The sequence below is a fragment of the Pipistrellus kuhlii genome, unplaced genomic scaffold, assembly GCF_014108245.1.
Source record: "Pipistrellus kuhlii isolate mPipKuh1 unplaced genomic scaffold, mPipKuh1.p scaffold_m20_p_5, whole genome shotgun sequence".
NCBI lineage: Eukaryota > Metazoa > Chordata > Mammalia > Chiroptera > Vespertilionidae > Pipistrellus > Pipistrellus kuhlii.
The window spans coordinates 1,647,852-1,665,676 of NW_023425551.1; the positions used below are offsets into that span (position 1 = coordinate 1,647,852).

Genomic DNA, 17,825 nt, shown 5'->3' on the forward strand with positions numbered 1-17,825 from the left:
CCATGAAGCCGGCTTCGGTTCATTACAACAAATGGCGGTTTTCATGTCTGTGCGGGGCTAGAACCTCCACTCGTGGTGGAGCTCAGTTTAAAGCAGAGCCTCCTGTGTGCACAGTAACCTGGAGCAGCCCTTCCACGGCAGCAACGGGACGCCTGTGCCTGCACCGGGACGAGAACACTGACCCACCGGCTCCCTCTGGGGCAACGGGAAAGGCACAAAGACCAAGACTCCTGTCCTGCTGCTTCCTCATTCATCTGTCCGTCTACCTTCCCTTTACCAGGTGGCCATAAAGACACCTGATATATGTTTACCATTCAGCATCAGTGTTAGAACAGCTCTCCACGTCAAAATGTATGATTTTATCAAAACAAAGTCATCGTTCCTTGCATACAATCATTATAAGCTGGTCGTTTTCATTTTTGTGAGGAGGGAAAAAAGGCAAGTGCTATAAACTACTTCCATCTAATCACTTTTATAATAGTAAATAGTCTTACAATTAAATGTTTATGTCATTCCAGTTTAATAATCAGGCACTATTTAAATATAGAAAAATAGCTATCAATCAGTGAATGCTAACATTTATATATTAAGCTCCAGAATTCATGTTCTCCCACATGAATGTGGACCATGCGCACAAATGCGGGTCACAGACTCCATTGCAAATGGACACTGCCCCGAACGCTGAGGAATTCCAGTGAGAGCCCATAATAACATACGGTGAAAAGACACGCATCACAGTTTAACGCGGGATAAAACTCAGGTCCCGTGGAAAGAGACAACAATGCACTTGGAAGCACTCTTTAAATGGACTGCATTATGAAAAAAGTGGTTGAGAAAGCGTAGACACTTTCTTGTGGCTTGCAGCTTTCCCCCTTTGTGCCAGGCTTAAACAGAGTTCAGTGGGACACGGAGCTGCCTGTGTTAAATTACAGTCTGCATTTTAAAATAGAATGCATGCACGGCATGTTCCTGAAGCCAGGGGGTGGGAGTGTTATTCATGGAAAATTGAAGGCTTGTTGAGTCAATAATCTTCTTTCACACAGTAACAATTTTCAGCTAAAATTTCTTGACCCAAACAAAAGAAAACAAGACCATTCAGCTATTTTACAACAATTTAGAGAAGGCAAAAGGAAAAGATGAGAACCATAGAGACGCCTCTAGAATCCCACACTGTGAGGAAGAATAGGGAATGGAGCTCTCAGGTATTTATTTCCCCTCCTAAAGTGACAGTATTTGTTTTTCAGAGACGGTATTTGGAGGCATGCTAGCATCACACCTCAGTATCTCAGGATGCCGTTAAAAATAAACGATGCAGGAAGAGGAGTCTTATAGTCATGAACGATGTTGGTCCAGCATTTCCCGCTCCCTGCCTTCCCAGCACACAGTAGGAACTGCACTTCCCACATTCTTATGCTTGTCAGGACTTTGTGACTAATTCTACAAGGGACTTGTAGGTAAGAATGGCTTTCAGATGAGTGAAAGACGCTCTGGGGCGGGGGTTTGGGGTGAGGGAGAGATGCTGGTTTCCCTCCAGGACAGTGACTGTCAATGTTTAAGACAGTGGCTGATGTGCGCGTCTGATTCCTTGAGTTACTGCCCTTCTGCCAGCCAAGCTATGTTGTCCACATAACAAAAACAAAGAACACACTTCCGTTGATTTAAGCCCCTGAGATTTAAGGGCTCTTTTTTACTACTGAATACCTATCCTGACTGAAACAATTCCAACAGATGCCCTCAGATGCTCCATCGTACAGGGCTGTGTCACCCGGGAGCCTGTGACAGTAAGATGCTGACCATGTGCACAGCAGGGCTCTGTGGATAAGATGCTTTCACCTACAGCTTGGCTTTTATCACCCCGTCGGGAACCAGGTCCAGAAGAGGTGACACAGCTGGAACTCTTCCGAAGACCCAAGAACAAAAAATGAAGTATCCCCCAAACCTCCAAGGCAAGATCTGCAAAGCTATTTCAGGTTTAACTGAGCACATCACTTCCTGGGTTCAGATACTGTGACCACAGCAGGAACAAGTGCGTGTTCTGGGCTGTTCCTCCTAGAGCCCACACATGGAGCACGCAAACCACTCCCTTCCAGTTACTGCTATTTGATATTTCCACTTAGGAATCAAATCAGTGAATTTCCTTTTCCCTCTGGAGTTACAGCTTAACGTGTTTCTTTCAGACTTAGATAAAATTGAATATTTTAGGCAACCTACATTAGGTTCATCACACTTCAAGTGTATATGTACATGTGTGTACATATTTACATAATATTTATATATACACACATATGTAAATAAAATAACATGAATGAGTATTTAATATGCTTGTTGCTTCTGCTTTTCTATTATAACTACTCTCATTTCTGTTTTCTTTTTAGTCTTCATCAATATGGGACCTATTTTACATGCCTGGATTTATATTACACATGGAATTTTTGTTCCTTATATTTCACCAGCCATTATTTCATGAATTCTTTTCTCTATTTTTGCATAGTCTTCAGATTTTTCCTATTTTCATTGGAATAGCTTTCATGAGGTTGAAAGTCCACTGGGTAACATGATGTGAAATTGCCATTTATAGGTCAAAAGTGGTCAGACTATTGAATCAGCAGAACAAATTTTTCTTAACTACTCTTCAGTGATTGAGCATGTGGACTGTTTACAGGTATAACCTCAGAATAAACCTGCTTTAAATATTTGTATGCATTCACTTAAAAACCTGTCATCTTAGTATGTATTCCCTCCCAGGCATGCGATTGCTGCCTAATGTTTCCTCTGGTGAAACCTGTGTCTGCTCGAGATTGACCGCCACTGGCCCCTACTCGGGGAGACCCCCAGAACACCCAGGCTCTCCATGGGGCAGACTGTGCGTGGTCTGAAGCACTAACTATTCCACTGATCTTGGCGTTTTTAGCCTACCAGTTTGCTTTCAGTGGCCTCTGAGCTTCCAAAGTGGCAGTTAATATTAAAAATAGTTACTTCTAGTCCAAAGAAAAATAAACGCAATTAACCAGTCCACAGATGCTCCTGGTTATATATATCTCGTTATACCAGACAGATGTATGCCTTCGTTACCTACGAAGTGGCCAGCGCACATTAAGATCATCTCCCACCTAACCTGGGTAACAGAGTAAGTGCACTCGGGCCTTTTCCCCACCGTGCCTGCCGCGCACCTGGAGGAGCCCTGTGCCCCGCAGGGACCGGTGCGGGAGGGACACGCACACTGGGGAAGGGGGAGGGCTGCCTGGCTCCTCACGCCAAGAACTGCTGTTTGTAGGAGCAGAAATAGCAGGTTAGAATAAGAAAAGCTACCCCTGAACATCGGTTGTTTTCCATTCTTGCATAAAAATCCTCAAATTAAAACATAAAGGAGCCAGGCTGCTGACACAGTCTCCTAGCCAAGCCCCCACCCAGACGTGGGGGCTCCTCACACACACCGCTGTGTGGTTTGTATTTAAAAAGCCAACACTATGCTCTGCCCGCTTTCCGAGAGGCTGTGTCCGCAGTGATCCTGCGCTGGCAGACCTGGAGGTGACAGGCAGCCGGCTGGGAGGCCACTGCGAGGGCTCCAGGGCTCCAGGTCGGTCAGAGCAGCAAGCCGGGTCACACCTGCTGTCCTCACTGGGTACGGAAACTCCTACTTTTCTCTCAGCCAGGAGTGTGTGCGCATCATCCCACTGCAGGAGCCCATTCATCAACCTACAGGCCATAGTCCCTCACTGTCAAAACCAGTATCCTGCAGGTCAATTAGGGTCCAGCCTCTCTGACTGTCACTTCTGCCCACTGCCTATTTTTATAGAACTCCTTCATTAATTGTTTTTGGACCTGACAGTTCCACAAAATGCAAATCTTCAGAATTTATGTGAAAAAGTTTGTAGGGTATATGCTCAGTTACAGGTGTGTTTTTTAAAACTTAATGTAAATTTTAAAAATAACACATTGCCACTAAGCAAATATCTCAGCTATAATGAATTTAGAATTATCCATTTATTTCAACAGGACTGAAGATTTCAATTTAGAAACACTTTGTACACAAACATTTGAGTTATTTAAAAGCAAACTATAGTTCTTTTTAAATATTAATTTATTCAAACTTTCCATTTATTTGGCCTGCTTTTACCTGGAAGAAATCCAAACTGGTGAGGTGTTACTGAATATTCATTTACAGAACAAATATCTAAGTGGAGCATTTTTTGGAAAGAGGGAGAAGCATACCTTCTCACTTCCTATGATTTCTTATCTTGTCCAAGTATTGTCCTCTTTTTCAACATGACTACGAGCACCACAACAATATTCTGGGGGACAAAATTATAAAACATCACATCTTAAAGAAACAATCCACATCGGACACTAAACATTTATCAGTCACAATCCCTTTTCCTAATTATGTGTTTGTTTCCATCTTAAGCCAGAAAGAACTGATGCCTCCATATTGAGTAGGCCAATGACTAATACTACCTTGAAGGACATGGTAAATCCTAGGTAAAAAATAGAAGTAGTGTGTGTTCTGTTGAAAACTCCTCCAAGATATCAAAACGTGGCCGTACCTTCCATTGTAAGACTCTGCCAGGGGGACTGTGGCTGCAAACACCCTCCCTGACCAGGCAGCATCCTTCAGACAGCCCTGGTCCCTCCCCGGGGGTCATGGTTCCATAACTAACCTCAACACAGTCTAACAACATCAGAGAACACGGTAACGATAGCTCCCGTCTCAGCTGCATACGGACATTATCAATGCTTGAACACTGAGATAAGGTGACAATAGATTAGATTTCTCTTTTATTAGCTTATAATTTTTTAAATGCTCAGACTGATAGAAGAAGGACTAATCAATAAAGGTGGATACATTCTTAACCTCTGAGTGAGGTTAAGCGTACAGATCTTTAGAAGTCTGGAAAGAGTTCATTCCGTAGCCATGTATCTAACTCTTACCTGGGAGGTTTTAACTTTTGAAGGACTCTACCAACTAACCGATTAAAATCATCATCACCATTCGTATTTCTAGTTGAACTGATAACACAGTAAAAGCAAAAGCCAATTAAAAAAACATTTCACCTAGCTTTTCCCAGTAATTTTCAACTGTTCACAGGAACTGTACTGTCAAATCTACGTATATGCTTAAACTGTCCCTATTAACATATCATCAATATCCTACATGGTACACGACCTTTCAACCCTACTCAACATAAATGTCATCAAAGACTAAAAAAACAAACATACATAAGTGTTCTTTTTCCATTAAGGCAAATCCTTGATGCTCTGTTGCTAATACCTACTCCCCAAAGAATATGCTTCTAATAACATTTTCCAATCATTCTCTTTTAGGCTTCCAATATCCTGTTTAACATCCTCTATTTCAAAGAACAACCAGCATTTACTACCTCCTTCCTTTCACAAAGGGGCAAAAACATACGTTTTATCTCCGCCTAATTGCAAGCTCAACAAACAGCCATAAGCACAATTCCACAGGACACTTAGGGATTTTTAACTAAACTGGGAAAGAGCAAATCCTTTTCATGCCGACCTCTTTAACTATTTCCTATTTAAGGAAGAAAGGACCACAAAGAGCTTTTTAATGACCTGGTGGGCCTTTCAAAGGCTGTGAGGACATGACTGATCCTATTGGTGTCTCCGTAAACAGAATAATGGGCCATCTGAAATGCAACTGGTGCAGGCCTCTTCTGAAGAATGAAACAAATAGTTATTTCTCAACTGAGGAATATTTAACAACTCAGGTCCCTGGAGGAGAAGGCCTATTTGCTTAGACAAGGAAGAAAAATCAGAGCTTTTTGGTTTGTTTACTTCTTTGTGCACCTTTATAAATATTTTATTAACAACATATCTATCTGTACTATATTTACTGAAATTATCATTACCGCTCTGTCCATTTCTTTTTAATTAAAAAACATATATTACTAAGGAGATATTAAACTCCTTTTAGTGTCATTATCCAAAAGTGCCCACCTCTCTTAAAGCTTGAAGTCCAAGGTAAAACTCAGCTGCAATTTTATGATGAAAGAAAATGTCCGTAAGGATAAGACCACCTGCAACACAGTGTCACACACTCTGAGGAGCACTGTGTGCCCGTGACACAGAAACACAGGCTTCCCTGCTGTCAGTGCCTCCCCTGGGGAAAGATCCCGTAAGCAATTAAAAAAAAATGCCGAAACTGTTTAAGAATCCTATATAATAAAAGCCTAATATGCTAAGTGTCCAGTCATCAGTGACTGGCCGACTGTTCAACCAATCAAGGGATAATATGCTAATGATATGCTAAAGCTGCTCAACTGCTCACTATGACGTGCACTGACCACAAGGGAGCATACAGTTGATCGGTTGACCAGTCACTACAAAGTGCACTAACCACCAGGGGGCAGATGCTCCGACTGGTAGGTTAGCTTACTGCTGGGGTCCGGCTGATCAGGACTGGGTGAGATGGGGCTGGACATGCCCTGGAGCCCTTCTGTCGTCCCTCCCCAGCCCCAATTGCGCACTGTAGGGTCCCTTGGCCTGGCCTGTGCCCTCTTACAATCCAGGACCCCTTGGGGGTTTCAGCCTGATCCTGCAGGCCACTCCCCTTGGGAGGGCACCCAATGGCTGGTGAGCACTGCTGTGGTGCAAGCCTCTCCCAATTGGGGCTGATTGGGTGCAAACCCACGGAAGGTGCAGTGGGGCCAGGATGAGTAGGAGTGGAAGGTAGAATACAGGCAGCATTGGGTTGTGGGTTTCAGCCAATCTCTGCAGGCCACCCCAAGAGACCCCACCAGTGCACGAATTCATGCACCAAGCCTCTAGCGTACTTGTAAGTTTTCACATCAACTCTTAGGAAAACACTTACTGCAAGAAACATAAATGTTCAAAAAAGATCCTAGTCTAATGGGGACCAAGCCAGCTATAAAAATAATTACAATAAAAAGATAAATAGTAAATGCCACAAAAGATGAGATATAACAAAAGAATTCAAAAAAAGTGCACTCATCACATTTTGGGGGTTATCTTAGAATGTAAATTGAGATATACTCAATGTTTATAAAATAAAAGAGTTAGCCAAAACTGGTTTAGCTCAGTGGATAGAGTGTCGGCCAGTGGACTCAAAGGTTCCAGGTTCGATTCCTGTCAAGGGCTTGTATTTCGGTTGCGGGCACATCCCCAGAAGTAGCTGGTTGAAGTTTCTCTCTCATCGATGCTTCTGACTTTCTATCTCTCTCCCTTCCTCTCTGTAAAAAATCAATAAAATACTTTTAAAAATAAAATAAAAGAGTTAAATTTATAGTATTTTTTAAACTTTCCACTGTTTATTTCATGTGAAAATTCTGGCTTCATTTCATATCAATATTAGAAGTAGGAGAAAACTATAGAATATGCTCTAATTTTTTACGTGATAATATTACAAGGAGACAGAGTTCTTCAAACTAATTTTTTTAATATTTAATCAAGGGCATGCTTATAGAGGGGAAGGGAGAGGGAGAGTGGGAAGAAAACAGAGAGAGAAAGGAGGAAGGGAGAGGGAGGAACATTGATCGTTGACCTTCATACCTGCCCTGGCTGGGGCAGAACCTGCCACCTGGGTATATGTGCCCAGGAATCTAACAGGCAACCCTTCGGTGACTGGACAATGCCCAGCCAACTGAGTCACTTGGGCCAGGCTCAAACTAATTCAACACCACATGTTATATGCTAAGATTGTCAATAATGGTAATACAACAGGTATGTAAGCTAATGTATCTCAACAGGGAAAAAGCTGTATGATTAAGAGGTACAGAAATAAGTGGACATTATTAAGGAAGATTTGTTCTGAGATTAGGTTTGAGTGCATTAAGTGAAAAGCAAATATTACTGGTCATGGCCCCAGGGCAACAAGAGGACAAGTATTAATTTATCACTCATTTGCTTTATGGGGATGATCTGAAGACCTAAGTCATCTGGGAAACACTGCATTAGCTACTGACGATCACCAAGAATTTAACGATGTGTAAATACAGACAAATACCAGTTTTGAACGATGGTGAGAGGACAGCTCACTGAGGCATCAAATTATAGATCTGGCAAAAGGATGCTGGAAAGGTCCTGACTTCTGTAATGGGAAGTTAACTGTGGAACAAATGCATGCTGAAGCAAACATCACAAAGCAGGAAAATGTTACAAACCCACCTCAACATAAGCAAAAAGGTTCCTTGTAGTCACATCTGTCATGGTAAGACTTACTAACTGTACATCAGAATCACTGGGCCACAGTTTAAAAATATACAGGTAAGACCACAATTTTCTTAGTTCCAAATCAAAAAGCTAGAGATTACAAATATGATGGATTGCCTTTTACCTTAAGTAAAAAGACAAAATACACATCACCGACATTTGAAAAGAAAAAACACAGTATAAACCTACAAAAAACTCCATAGGAAATTCAGATAGATAACAAGTATAGTTCCACTGCACCGAAAGTATCTACTTAGCCAAGTTGGAGAACAAAAATACTTAATAATAAATGTAACACTAAAAATCTGTGATATTAGATCCATACTGAATACCAGCAAATCTTTCCCCCAAACTATAATTACCTTCATTGTGTACACCAATGTAGCCCCATAAATAAAAACATATTTGTAAACTTCATTTAGAAACTTCTTACATAAACAGTCTGTTGGAAAAATAGTGGCGTGCTAAAATTCATTTAAATAAAGCCAGTTTTCATCTTCTCAGATGGGGCCAGGGGCTAGTACACCGACTGATCTATATACTCTGTCCTTCATCCAGTGACCGTACGGTACTTCCAGAAACTCACCATGAAACCTGAACACTTTGCTCTCTAAAAAAGATCACTGAAATGTTATTGAGTCAAGCAACATCTTATTTATCTGTGAGTTAGCAAAGAGGGGGGTGGGGGGGAGAGAATACCAACTAGGGTAACACTTAACACTTAAGAAAGAAAACAAGCTATTATATGATATGCATACAAATAGAGTAATTCAGAAAAACTTAGACTATTGATTAACATATTGACTTACTTCCTGAAATGTTTCAGGTGCTTCACCAATAGTCATCAACTCAAAAGGCACCACCCAGAGCAGGCTTCCTCACAGTTCTCTGGGGCTCCCACTCATCACCCCCGCCCCGAATCTGAGGGGAGCTAGCCGAACCCATCAGGGCGGAGGAGACGCACAGCCCATGGGTGAGGCCACAGTTCCGGCAGATGTGAGGAAAGCAGAACATGAAACCACTGTGAAAGCTAACAGAACACCTGTATCCGATATACACAACCATGTCTCTAACCTGCATATCAGTGTGTATCACCAACCAGTGACAAGCCTCCAAAGTCAGCTTCTCTGAGACTTAAAAACTGGGGGGAGGAAGAAAGTGAATTCATGTCCATCTGTTTCCCAGGAGTCAAATTCCTAAAACCAGGAGCCAATTTCTAAATACTCAGCAAACGCTCCATTTAGCAACAGTGTGTGTGCATGAGCGAGCACGCGCGCACATGCGCGCACGCGTGCGCACACACACACACTACATGCTCTCCAAACCTGTGGTTTATCTGATAAAGAAAAAAGCTTATGGGATAAAACACAGAATCCATCACCTTCCTCATTCCTTCCAAAACCAAGTAACTATACAATAAATACTCCAGGGTGAAAAGAACACGCCACAATAAATGCCACCCACCACAAAAATAAAAGCTATAAAATTAGGGTTTCGAAAACATGTGCACCAGATTTAGAGATCCTGGCCATCCTGTGGACATCACTTACCTTCTTCCCTCGGGCTACGTGCACATGGAAAAACGGGCACGGCATGCCTGCCAAATGCCATGTGTTACATCCATTACCAATGCTGCTCTCAATGTTCAGAAGCAATATAATAAATCGTACTTAATGTAAACATATTTAATATCGTAGTTAGCCTGAACTCCCACCTGAAATAAAATGTCTTAATAGAGATTAAGCAATAACAATAATTCTTCAAACCAAAACATTTTAACAAGAAAATATAAATTTTGCACAGATGTATTATTTTAGTTTATAAGGCAAACCTCATTTATTGTAAATTAGGCTGTTTATTAAAAAAGCAAATTAAGCACAGATGAACTATTTATGAGCATCAGCATTATACCCTATAACACAGCCCTACTCTGGTCGATCAGTTATGTCAGCCACCATATAGTATTTGCTGGTGGAAATACTTATATGGAGCTTTTCCCAATTTTAAATTAAAATACTTTTTTAGGGTGAAAAAGACTGGGTGATATCTCAGTATAGAAAGTCCCTGAAGAAATTCAAACCACCACCAGATGCTTTATCTCATCAGTTATACCCTTTGCCTAGTGGGAACTCCTTACTATTGAGCTCCTACAAAACCTCCCTCAGGTCTGTACCGCGACCAGAGAGCAACAGGCTATACCAAGCACAGCCACACTACACAGAAATCTTTCTGCCATAAACCCGCAGCAACCAAACCTTCCAGCTGGGCTCTGAGACACGTACAATGAAACAGACTCCTCCAGATTTATGCTCAGGCCTACATATTTCCTAAGAATAAAGCCCCTAAAAGAAATCACAGATATATCTGAAATCTAGAAACTTCTCTTCTAAGCCTTAATATAAAGTAGAACAAACAAAAACAACAGCTTTTAAAAAAATTTTAACCCCTGACATTTCCAAGTCAGCACATTAATGTCTTACTGGTAAACTTGACGGCCTTTCTTGCTGAATCAGGTTCAAGTCTTCATGGTTAGGTTTCCCAGGAGCCAGAGGAGGTTGAGACCTAGTTCCATAGCCTTCCTGAGACATGTCCTAAACAGACACAAAGAGAAAGCACTTCATAAATATCGCAGTGTGTTTCAAGCTTCTTCCGTAACCAAAATGAAGAAAGGTTTATCAGAGACTGTCAACTCATGTTACCTGTAAGCAGGCATAAAATGTTACAGCTATCACTTCTTAATACTTTATATAAAAAATAAAAACAAAAAGGGCAGTGAGCTGTCCAGAGCACAAACATATACACATCATTAAGAACTAAAGTGATGATGGGGCCCCATGAACCAGAGACCGTATTTGAGTTTTGCAGGAAGATGACCAGTCAGTAAAAATGGGAGGAGGGCAGCTATAACCAACTTCCTTCTAAAACAAAGCAAACCAAAAGCTATTTTAGTGTGTGACTCAGATTTTGATGGTAATGTTTGACTCTGATTTTGAGTGAACTGCCTTTAATATTACCTTGAACATGTTAAAATAATTAATGAAAACTTTATTATCAACTAGCTTTTAATATGCCCTCTCAATAACCCACAAAACAACGTTAATTATTAAGCTCACAGTATCCTGGGGATTCTACAAAAAACCAATAAACACAGCACTTACAATTCCTATGCTCACGTGGCTCCAGAGAACCACAATAAAGAATAAAACAGCAGTGGGGGACAAAACACGCCCCCAAACCTGCTGAGGTACCAGGAACTTATCATCAGCATGGCCTCCCTGACGTCCCGGGGAGCACTTTTCCAGGATGTACGCAGCGTGGCCTCAGCAGCGAGCTGGAGTGACATTATATAAGCCAAATGCCACGCTACGCCACACCGAGCTCACTAGCACCAGGCCTCTCGCTGCTTAACTGTGCCTGCTCTCTGAGCCACTGCTCCGGAGCCAACAGCAGGACGGAATGCGAAATACTTTATTACACAGGTCTTAACTGGCGCTCAAAGTTGAAGAACCAGTTTCTGAGTGAAGAGGGAGGAAAAAGTTCTCTCCCTTTCCCTGTCAGTGTAAATGTGTTAGAATTAAAGAAATAGGACGTTCTGGTTCTCCTGTTAAATCCTCAAAATAATACTTCAAAAATTAATCTTTATTTTAAAAATTAAGGTTTGTTAGGTGAAGCCCTATAAAAAGCATTTGCCGCCCCACCCCTTTCTCACACAGCAATGCACTTCAATTACACGCTTTTGAAGCCAAGAAACTTCGGGCCCATCGCTGATCCTACAAAGCACACAGGCTGCACAGACGAGATCTAACCAGCCAAGTGCGGAGGCAGCCTGCCTTAGCCAGGCTCTGCGAAGGCAGGCCCAGCAGCGTTTCCCAAGCAGCCCTTCTCCCCTTTAAATAAATCCACACATGGTTAACCAAGAGGGCTAACCTCGACCAGTAACGCATAACGCATAACGCCCTGTCAGCAGCACTCCGTAAGGGAATCAAACCCAAGGCGTCCAGGCTGTTGACCTATAAAAGGCAGGTGAGCACATGCAACCCAGGGGTACTTAACAGGGTAGCTGTTCCTCCCGGCTGCCAGCAGAGGGTAACAAGGGGGCTGGAGGGGACCAAAGCCAAGGCTGAGAGATTATGGCCCCTCTCCCGGCCCCCTCCCCCCAACCCCAAGTTTCCTCGCGATCCCAGACTTCCAGTTGTCACACGGCTTCCAGCTGGGCGCCCGCGAGCCTTTAGATTAGCGGGGAGGATTTCCAATCAAGCAGGGCACAAGGCCTCCATTCAGGCCTCACCCTGTTACAAACCCCACAAAGTGCAGGACAGCCGCACAATGGGCAGACAAATGAGCAGAGCCTGCTCCACACACACTCACTCTCACACACACACACACACACACACACACACACACACACACACGTTCCCAGCTTTCAGACACTATGCTAGTCACCTTCCGGTGAGAAACAGAACAGCTCATGTGCCCGTGCTTGTTATTAGCCTTCCAAATTTCTTTGTGTTTTCTTTTGTAGCTGAATGAACTGATTATTTTTAAAGTTGAAAAAGACCATTACAACTATAGTGAATACACATTTCAATTTAGACGCTGTCCGCTGTAAAATAAGCAACACTTAACAGACTGAGCTATGAGAGAATGATACGGCTTTAAAAGTTCAAACTAAGTAGATTCCACCGAAGCCTCCCAACCACAAGAGGCTTTCCATTATTAAGTACAGTTGGGGTTGGGAGGGAGGGGGACAGTGAGAATCGCTGAAAATGAAACCTGTTCGCCTCAATTTTACATTTGAACATAAGCATGAATTTCACTGAGAGAACATCCGGAAAGGTCCCGGTTCTGAAGGAAGACAATCATCTCCACGTGGCTCACACGAGGACTGGAAGTCTGTGCTTGGCGCTGTAACAGAGGCAGGAGTTGCATCTCCTAGCAAACCCGAGGTTCCCCCTCCGAGCACTTTCGCTTTCTGGTACGGACTATTTTCAGTTCGGGAAGAGGAAAAAGAGCAATTAATTTACCAGCAAGAAGAGGGCCATGCCAGATCACAGTCTACAGCACAGCGCCCAGGGTTAGAGCAGCACCAGCCCTGCTTCTGACAAGCTGACACATAGCACACTGGCCTGGGCGCTGGTGTACACACACACGCGCACACACACACATTCACACACTCTGCCACAGAGCACACTGGCCTGGACGCTGGTGTACACATACACACACACACACACACACACACACACACACACACTGCCACAGAGCACACTGGCCTGGACGCTGGTGTGCGCGCACACACACACACACACACACACACACACCCATGATAGCCACCTGCCCCACACACAAAGCCGTGCCTCTAACAGAATATCACACTGGGTATTTCTCCTGTCTGCTTCATGCCACTTCCCTTTTAGAAAAGACCTACAGTGGCACCTGCTTTTGCTAACAGAAAAAAATCAGGAGTTTTCCCTTTTCAGGGAAGTGAAAACAGCAGGCAGCGACTGTTTCATGCGAGCCATTCCCCAGGCAGCAGCGCCTGCGGCCAGAGGCCCGACTGCTCCTTCTGGAGCCACGTCATCTCCCCCGCCTCCTAAGGTGACCAAATTGTCCCACTTTTGAACAATTTTTCCCGCGTCCCGTGGCGTTTTAAAAAACTCCCTATTTTTGGAAAGATTGGAAAGATTCTTTCCAAAAATCGGGACTTTTTTAAAACGCCGCGGGATGCGGGAAAAATTGTTGAAAATCAGGACTGTCCTGCCAAAAGCGGGATGATCTGGTCACCATACCTACTCTGTTTCCCCGAAAATAAGACAGTGTGTTATATTAATTTTTGCTCCCAAAGATGCGGTAGGACTTATTTTCAGGGGATGTCTTATTTTTCCATGAAGAAGAATACGGTACACATTTATTGTTAAATGAAAATAAAGGAAATTTATTACCTGTATACGGTATGGTAGTACGGTAGTTGTCAACACAAACCAGACAAACTGTGAATCCTACAGTATCAAGAATTTACTCATTTATTCTATGTCAATCATGTCATCATCTTCTGGAACATCATCATAACAATCCAATTCCTGAATTTCCTGTGACTCCATTTCTTTCAGAATCAGTGGACCAAATCTCTCATGTTTAGCCTGGGGGGAGGGGGGGCGCTTATTTTCAGGGGATGCCTTATATTTCACTCAGAAGAAAACCTGTAAGTAGGTCTTATTTTCGGAGGATGTCTTATTTTCGGGGAAACACGGTAGGCCTCCCCTGCCAGGGCATGGCCAGTGACACGCGCCTGCGCTTTATCTTTGCTTATTCTGTGCACCGTTCGCAAGAAGCGTCCGAACCCAATCACAGACAACGTTCACGCGAGGCTCCGCGCTGCCTCCTGTCTGCCTGCGCCTCCAAAGCTGGGTGGGGCCTCAGCCTTTAGGCCAGGACTGCACGCTGACCCCAGAGGGTGGTGACTTCCCAATCTCTCCTTCCAGGCCCGTGTCTTCACCACACTCTGAACCTCTCTGCTGAGGGGGGGCCCACGCACTCATTAAGTCCAGAAATGACTCTCCTGACTGTCCTCCTAACACCTGACCTCCTGCACCATCCACACCCATTGACGCTTCACCAAACCCAATCACTGCCAGGTCCACCCCCTTCCCTTCCCCACAGCCAGCACTTCACTGGCCGCTTTGTGCCACACTCGCTGGCCCACATGTTCGCACAGCAGACATGCTAGACCACAGATGGCATGGTGCACTGCGTGGCCGAGGCCGCCTCCTCGGTGCCTGCACAAGGAAGTCCAGGCCTTGGTCTGGCACAGAGCAGCTCATAAAATACCCTCCAGCTGCACTGCCTCTCGTGGGCACTGCATGTCCCTGGCTTCACCCACTGACTGCTCAGGGCTCCCCCAGGCCACGTGTCTGCATGTGGCTCTGTCTCAGTCTCAGTCCCAAGTGGCTCTCCTTCCCTCTGCATCTGCAAAGCATCTGGCTGTCCTCAAGATCCCGGAGAAATGAACTCCACATCACACAACCACCTCCTGCCGACTCTCCCGGAAAGAACTCCCGATGCTGTGTTTTAACTATTTGTGTGTGTGTCTCCTGCATGGGAGTCTTACTTCCTCATGGATGCCATGCGGAGCCCTCAATAAGAGCCGTGAATGACTGACTGAGTGACTTCTCAGAGCTCACACTTGGAACCAGACACAGCAATACAAAGTAAATGTATGAGGATAAACACATAACACTGAACAAAACTTGGGCTCACGTCCAAGAATATTTATCATGTTAACAGCTACATTGCCTGGTAGCAATGTGCTACAAAACACATTTTGTTGTTTGTTACTGGCAGTCTTATGGCTAAAGAACGCAGTAAAAAATATCCTGGAAATTAAGAGGGAAAAGACTATAGCAATGATCAGTAGTGCCAAGAAAGAGAAAAGACTAGATATTGTATGCCTCCTCATGAACAAGCCAGCAATGAAATGTTCTTGGCCAAAATCATTAATAAGTTTAACAAAACCTCGGTCTGGTACAGAGCAGCTCATCAAATACCCTCCAGCTGCACCTGGCCTCTCAAATAATAAAAATGTATTATGCTAATTATACCGGGCAGCCTAACGATCTTCCAGATGCCATTCAGGATGAAGCTGCAGAGGTGGGGGCTGAGGCAGAGGCAGTTAGGGGCAATCAGGCAGGCAGGTGGTTAAGGGCAATGAGGCAGGCAAGCAAAGTGGTTAGGGGCAATGAGGCAAGCAGGCAGGCCAGCAGCTAGGAGCCAGCGGTTCCAGATTGCAAGAGGGATGTCTGACTGCCAGTTTAGGCCCGATCCCTCAGGGACATCCCCTGAGAGGTCCTGGATTGCGAGAGAGTGCAGGCTGGGCTCAGAGACTCCCCTACCCCCATGTATGAATTTCATGCATCAGGTGTCTAGTCTATATATATATATATATATATATATATATATATATATATATATATATGCCTAAACGGGTGTTACAGCCAAACAACCGGAACAGGTTGACCAGTCTCTATGACGCACAATGACCACCAGGGGGCAGATTCACAATACAGACCACAGATGGCATGGTGCACTGCGTGGCCGAGGTGGTTAGTGTGCTTTCACAGACAACCTCCCGCAGGTGCTCCGCTCCTCTCCCCCCCCCCCCCCCCCGGCAGCCCCCATCAGCCCCTGATGCTAAACCATTCGTAGACGACCTGCTTTTGAGTCAGGGTTTCCTATGTAGCAGAGCAGCTCCCTCACTGCGATCTACTGAAAGTCATCCCTGACACAGGGTTTGTCTCACGCCGTCCTCTCCCTTCCCCGGGGGCCGCCCACCCACCGCAGTGGCGGTATGGCAGCGAGGGGAGGAGGAGGGAAAGTGGGAAACCTCCGTGGCCGGTCTGGCGGCCATCGCCTCCTCTCCCGACCCCGCTGGGCCTTTGGGCCTGGGCTGGAATGAGAAACTGGGGGTGCGCGGTGGCGAACTCGGCCTCTTTCCCAGGGAGGGCCAAGGGCCAACTCCCTCCTTGGGGGCAACGGACAACCTGCAGGCCCTGGCCCGGCCGGCCAACCTCCCACATCTCACCCCCCCATCCCTCATGCATAAATTCATGCACCGGGCCTCTGGTAGGAAATAAAAGGGACACATTAAACCACAATCAGCAAATCCCAAGCTGTGGGTTCGCTACTAAACAAACAAGTGGCCCAGCTTCTTTAACAAGTAAGTTGAACAAGAAAGAAAGAAAGAAAGAAAGAGAGAGAGAGAGAGAGAGAGAGAGAGAGAGAGAGAGAGAGAAGAAAGAAAGAAAGAAAGAAAGAAAAAAGGAAAAGGAAAAAAGGCGCAGGAAAGGAAAGGAAAAGGAAGAAGAAAAAAGAAAGAGAAAGGACAGGAAAGGAGGAAGGAAAGAAGGAAGGAAGGAAGGAAAGAAAGAGGAAAGGAAGGAAGGAAGGAAAGGAAAGGAAGGGAGAGGAAGGAAGGAAAGGAAGAAAGGAAGGAAAGGAGGAAGGAAAGGAAGGAAAGGAAGGAAAGGAAGGAAGGAAGGAAAGGAAGGAAAGGAAGGAAGGAAGGAAAGGAAGGAAAGGAAGGAAGGAAGGAAGGAAGGAAGGAAGAAAGAAGAAAAAGAAGAAAGAAGGAAAAAGAAAGAAAGAAAGAAAGAAAGAAAGAAAAGAAAGAAAAAGGAGAGGGAGAGACAGGGAGAGGCACAGACAGAAGAAAACCCTAGCGATGAAAAGGTATAAACCCAAAGCTGGACTTTTTTGGGGTCTTCATTCAAACAGCCCACAATGTAAATAAAACAGAAACATTTATTCCGCTTGAGACTACTAGAAATGTGCACTCTAGAAAACTATGAAAAAATTATATTTTAAATGGGAGAGCTGTACTATATTTCTTTTATAAAACCATTTATCTTTTACAGATACACTAAAATATCTCGGATACACTGATATATTGTCAGGGACTCACCGAGTACAGAACTGAAGGTGGAAGCTGGGGTGAGGGAAGAACACAAAGCGTAGATGCAACAAGACTGGCCATGGAACTGTTGGAAGCCCAGTGCTGGGTGCGTGGGGATCCCATCTACTTCCGTTTATGCTTAGCGATCTTCATTTCAATGAAACGAGCCTAATCCCAAAGCAGGCTG

General features: G+C 44.3%; 1 protein-coding gene across 8 annotated transcripts in view; it reads right to left on the reverse strand.

The window, feature by feature from the left end:
- The window catches only part of ARID1B (AT-rich interaction domain 1B), a 325,561-nt gene that overhangs the window by 185,627 nt on the left and 122,109 nt on the right, over positions 1-17,825 (reverse strand). For all 8 annotated transcript variants that reach the window (XM_045572643.1, XM_045572641.1, XM_045572639.1 and 5 more), the window contains exon 3: positions 10,674-10,784. In XM_045572643.1, coding sequence (XP_045428599.1) covers positions 10,674-10,784 — 111 coding nt within the window. The remainder of the gene's footprint in view (positions 1-10,673; positions 10,785-17,825) is intronic.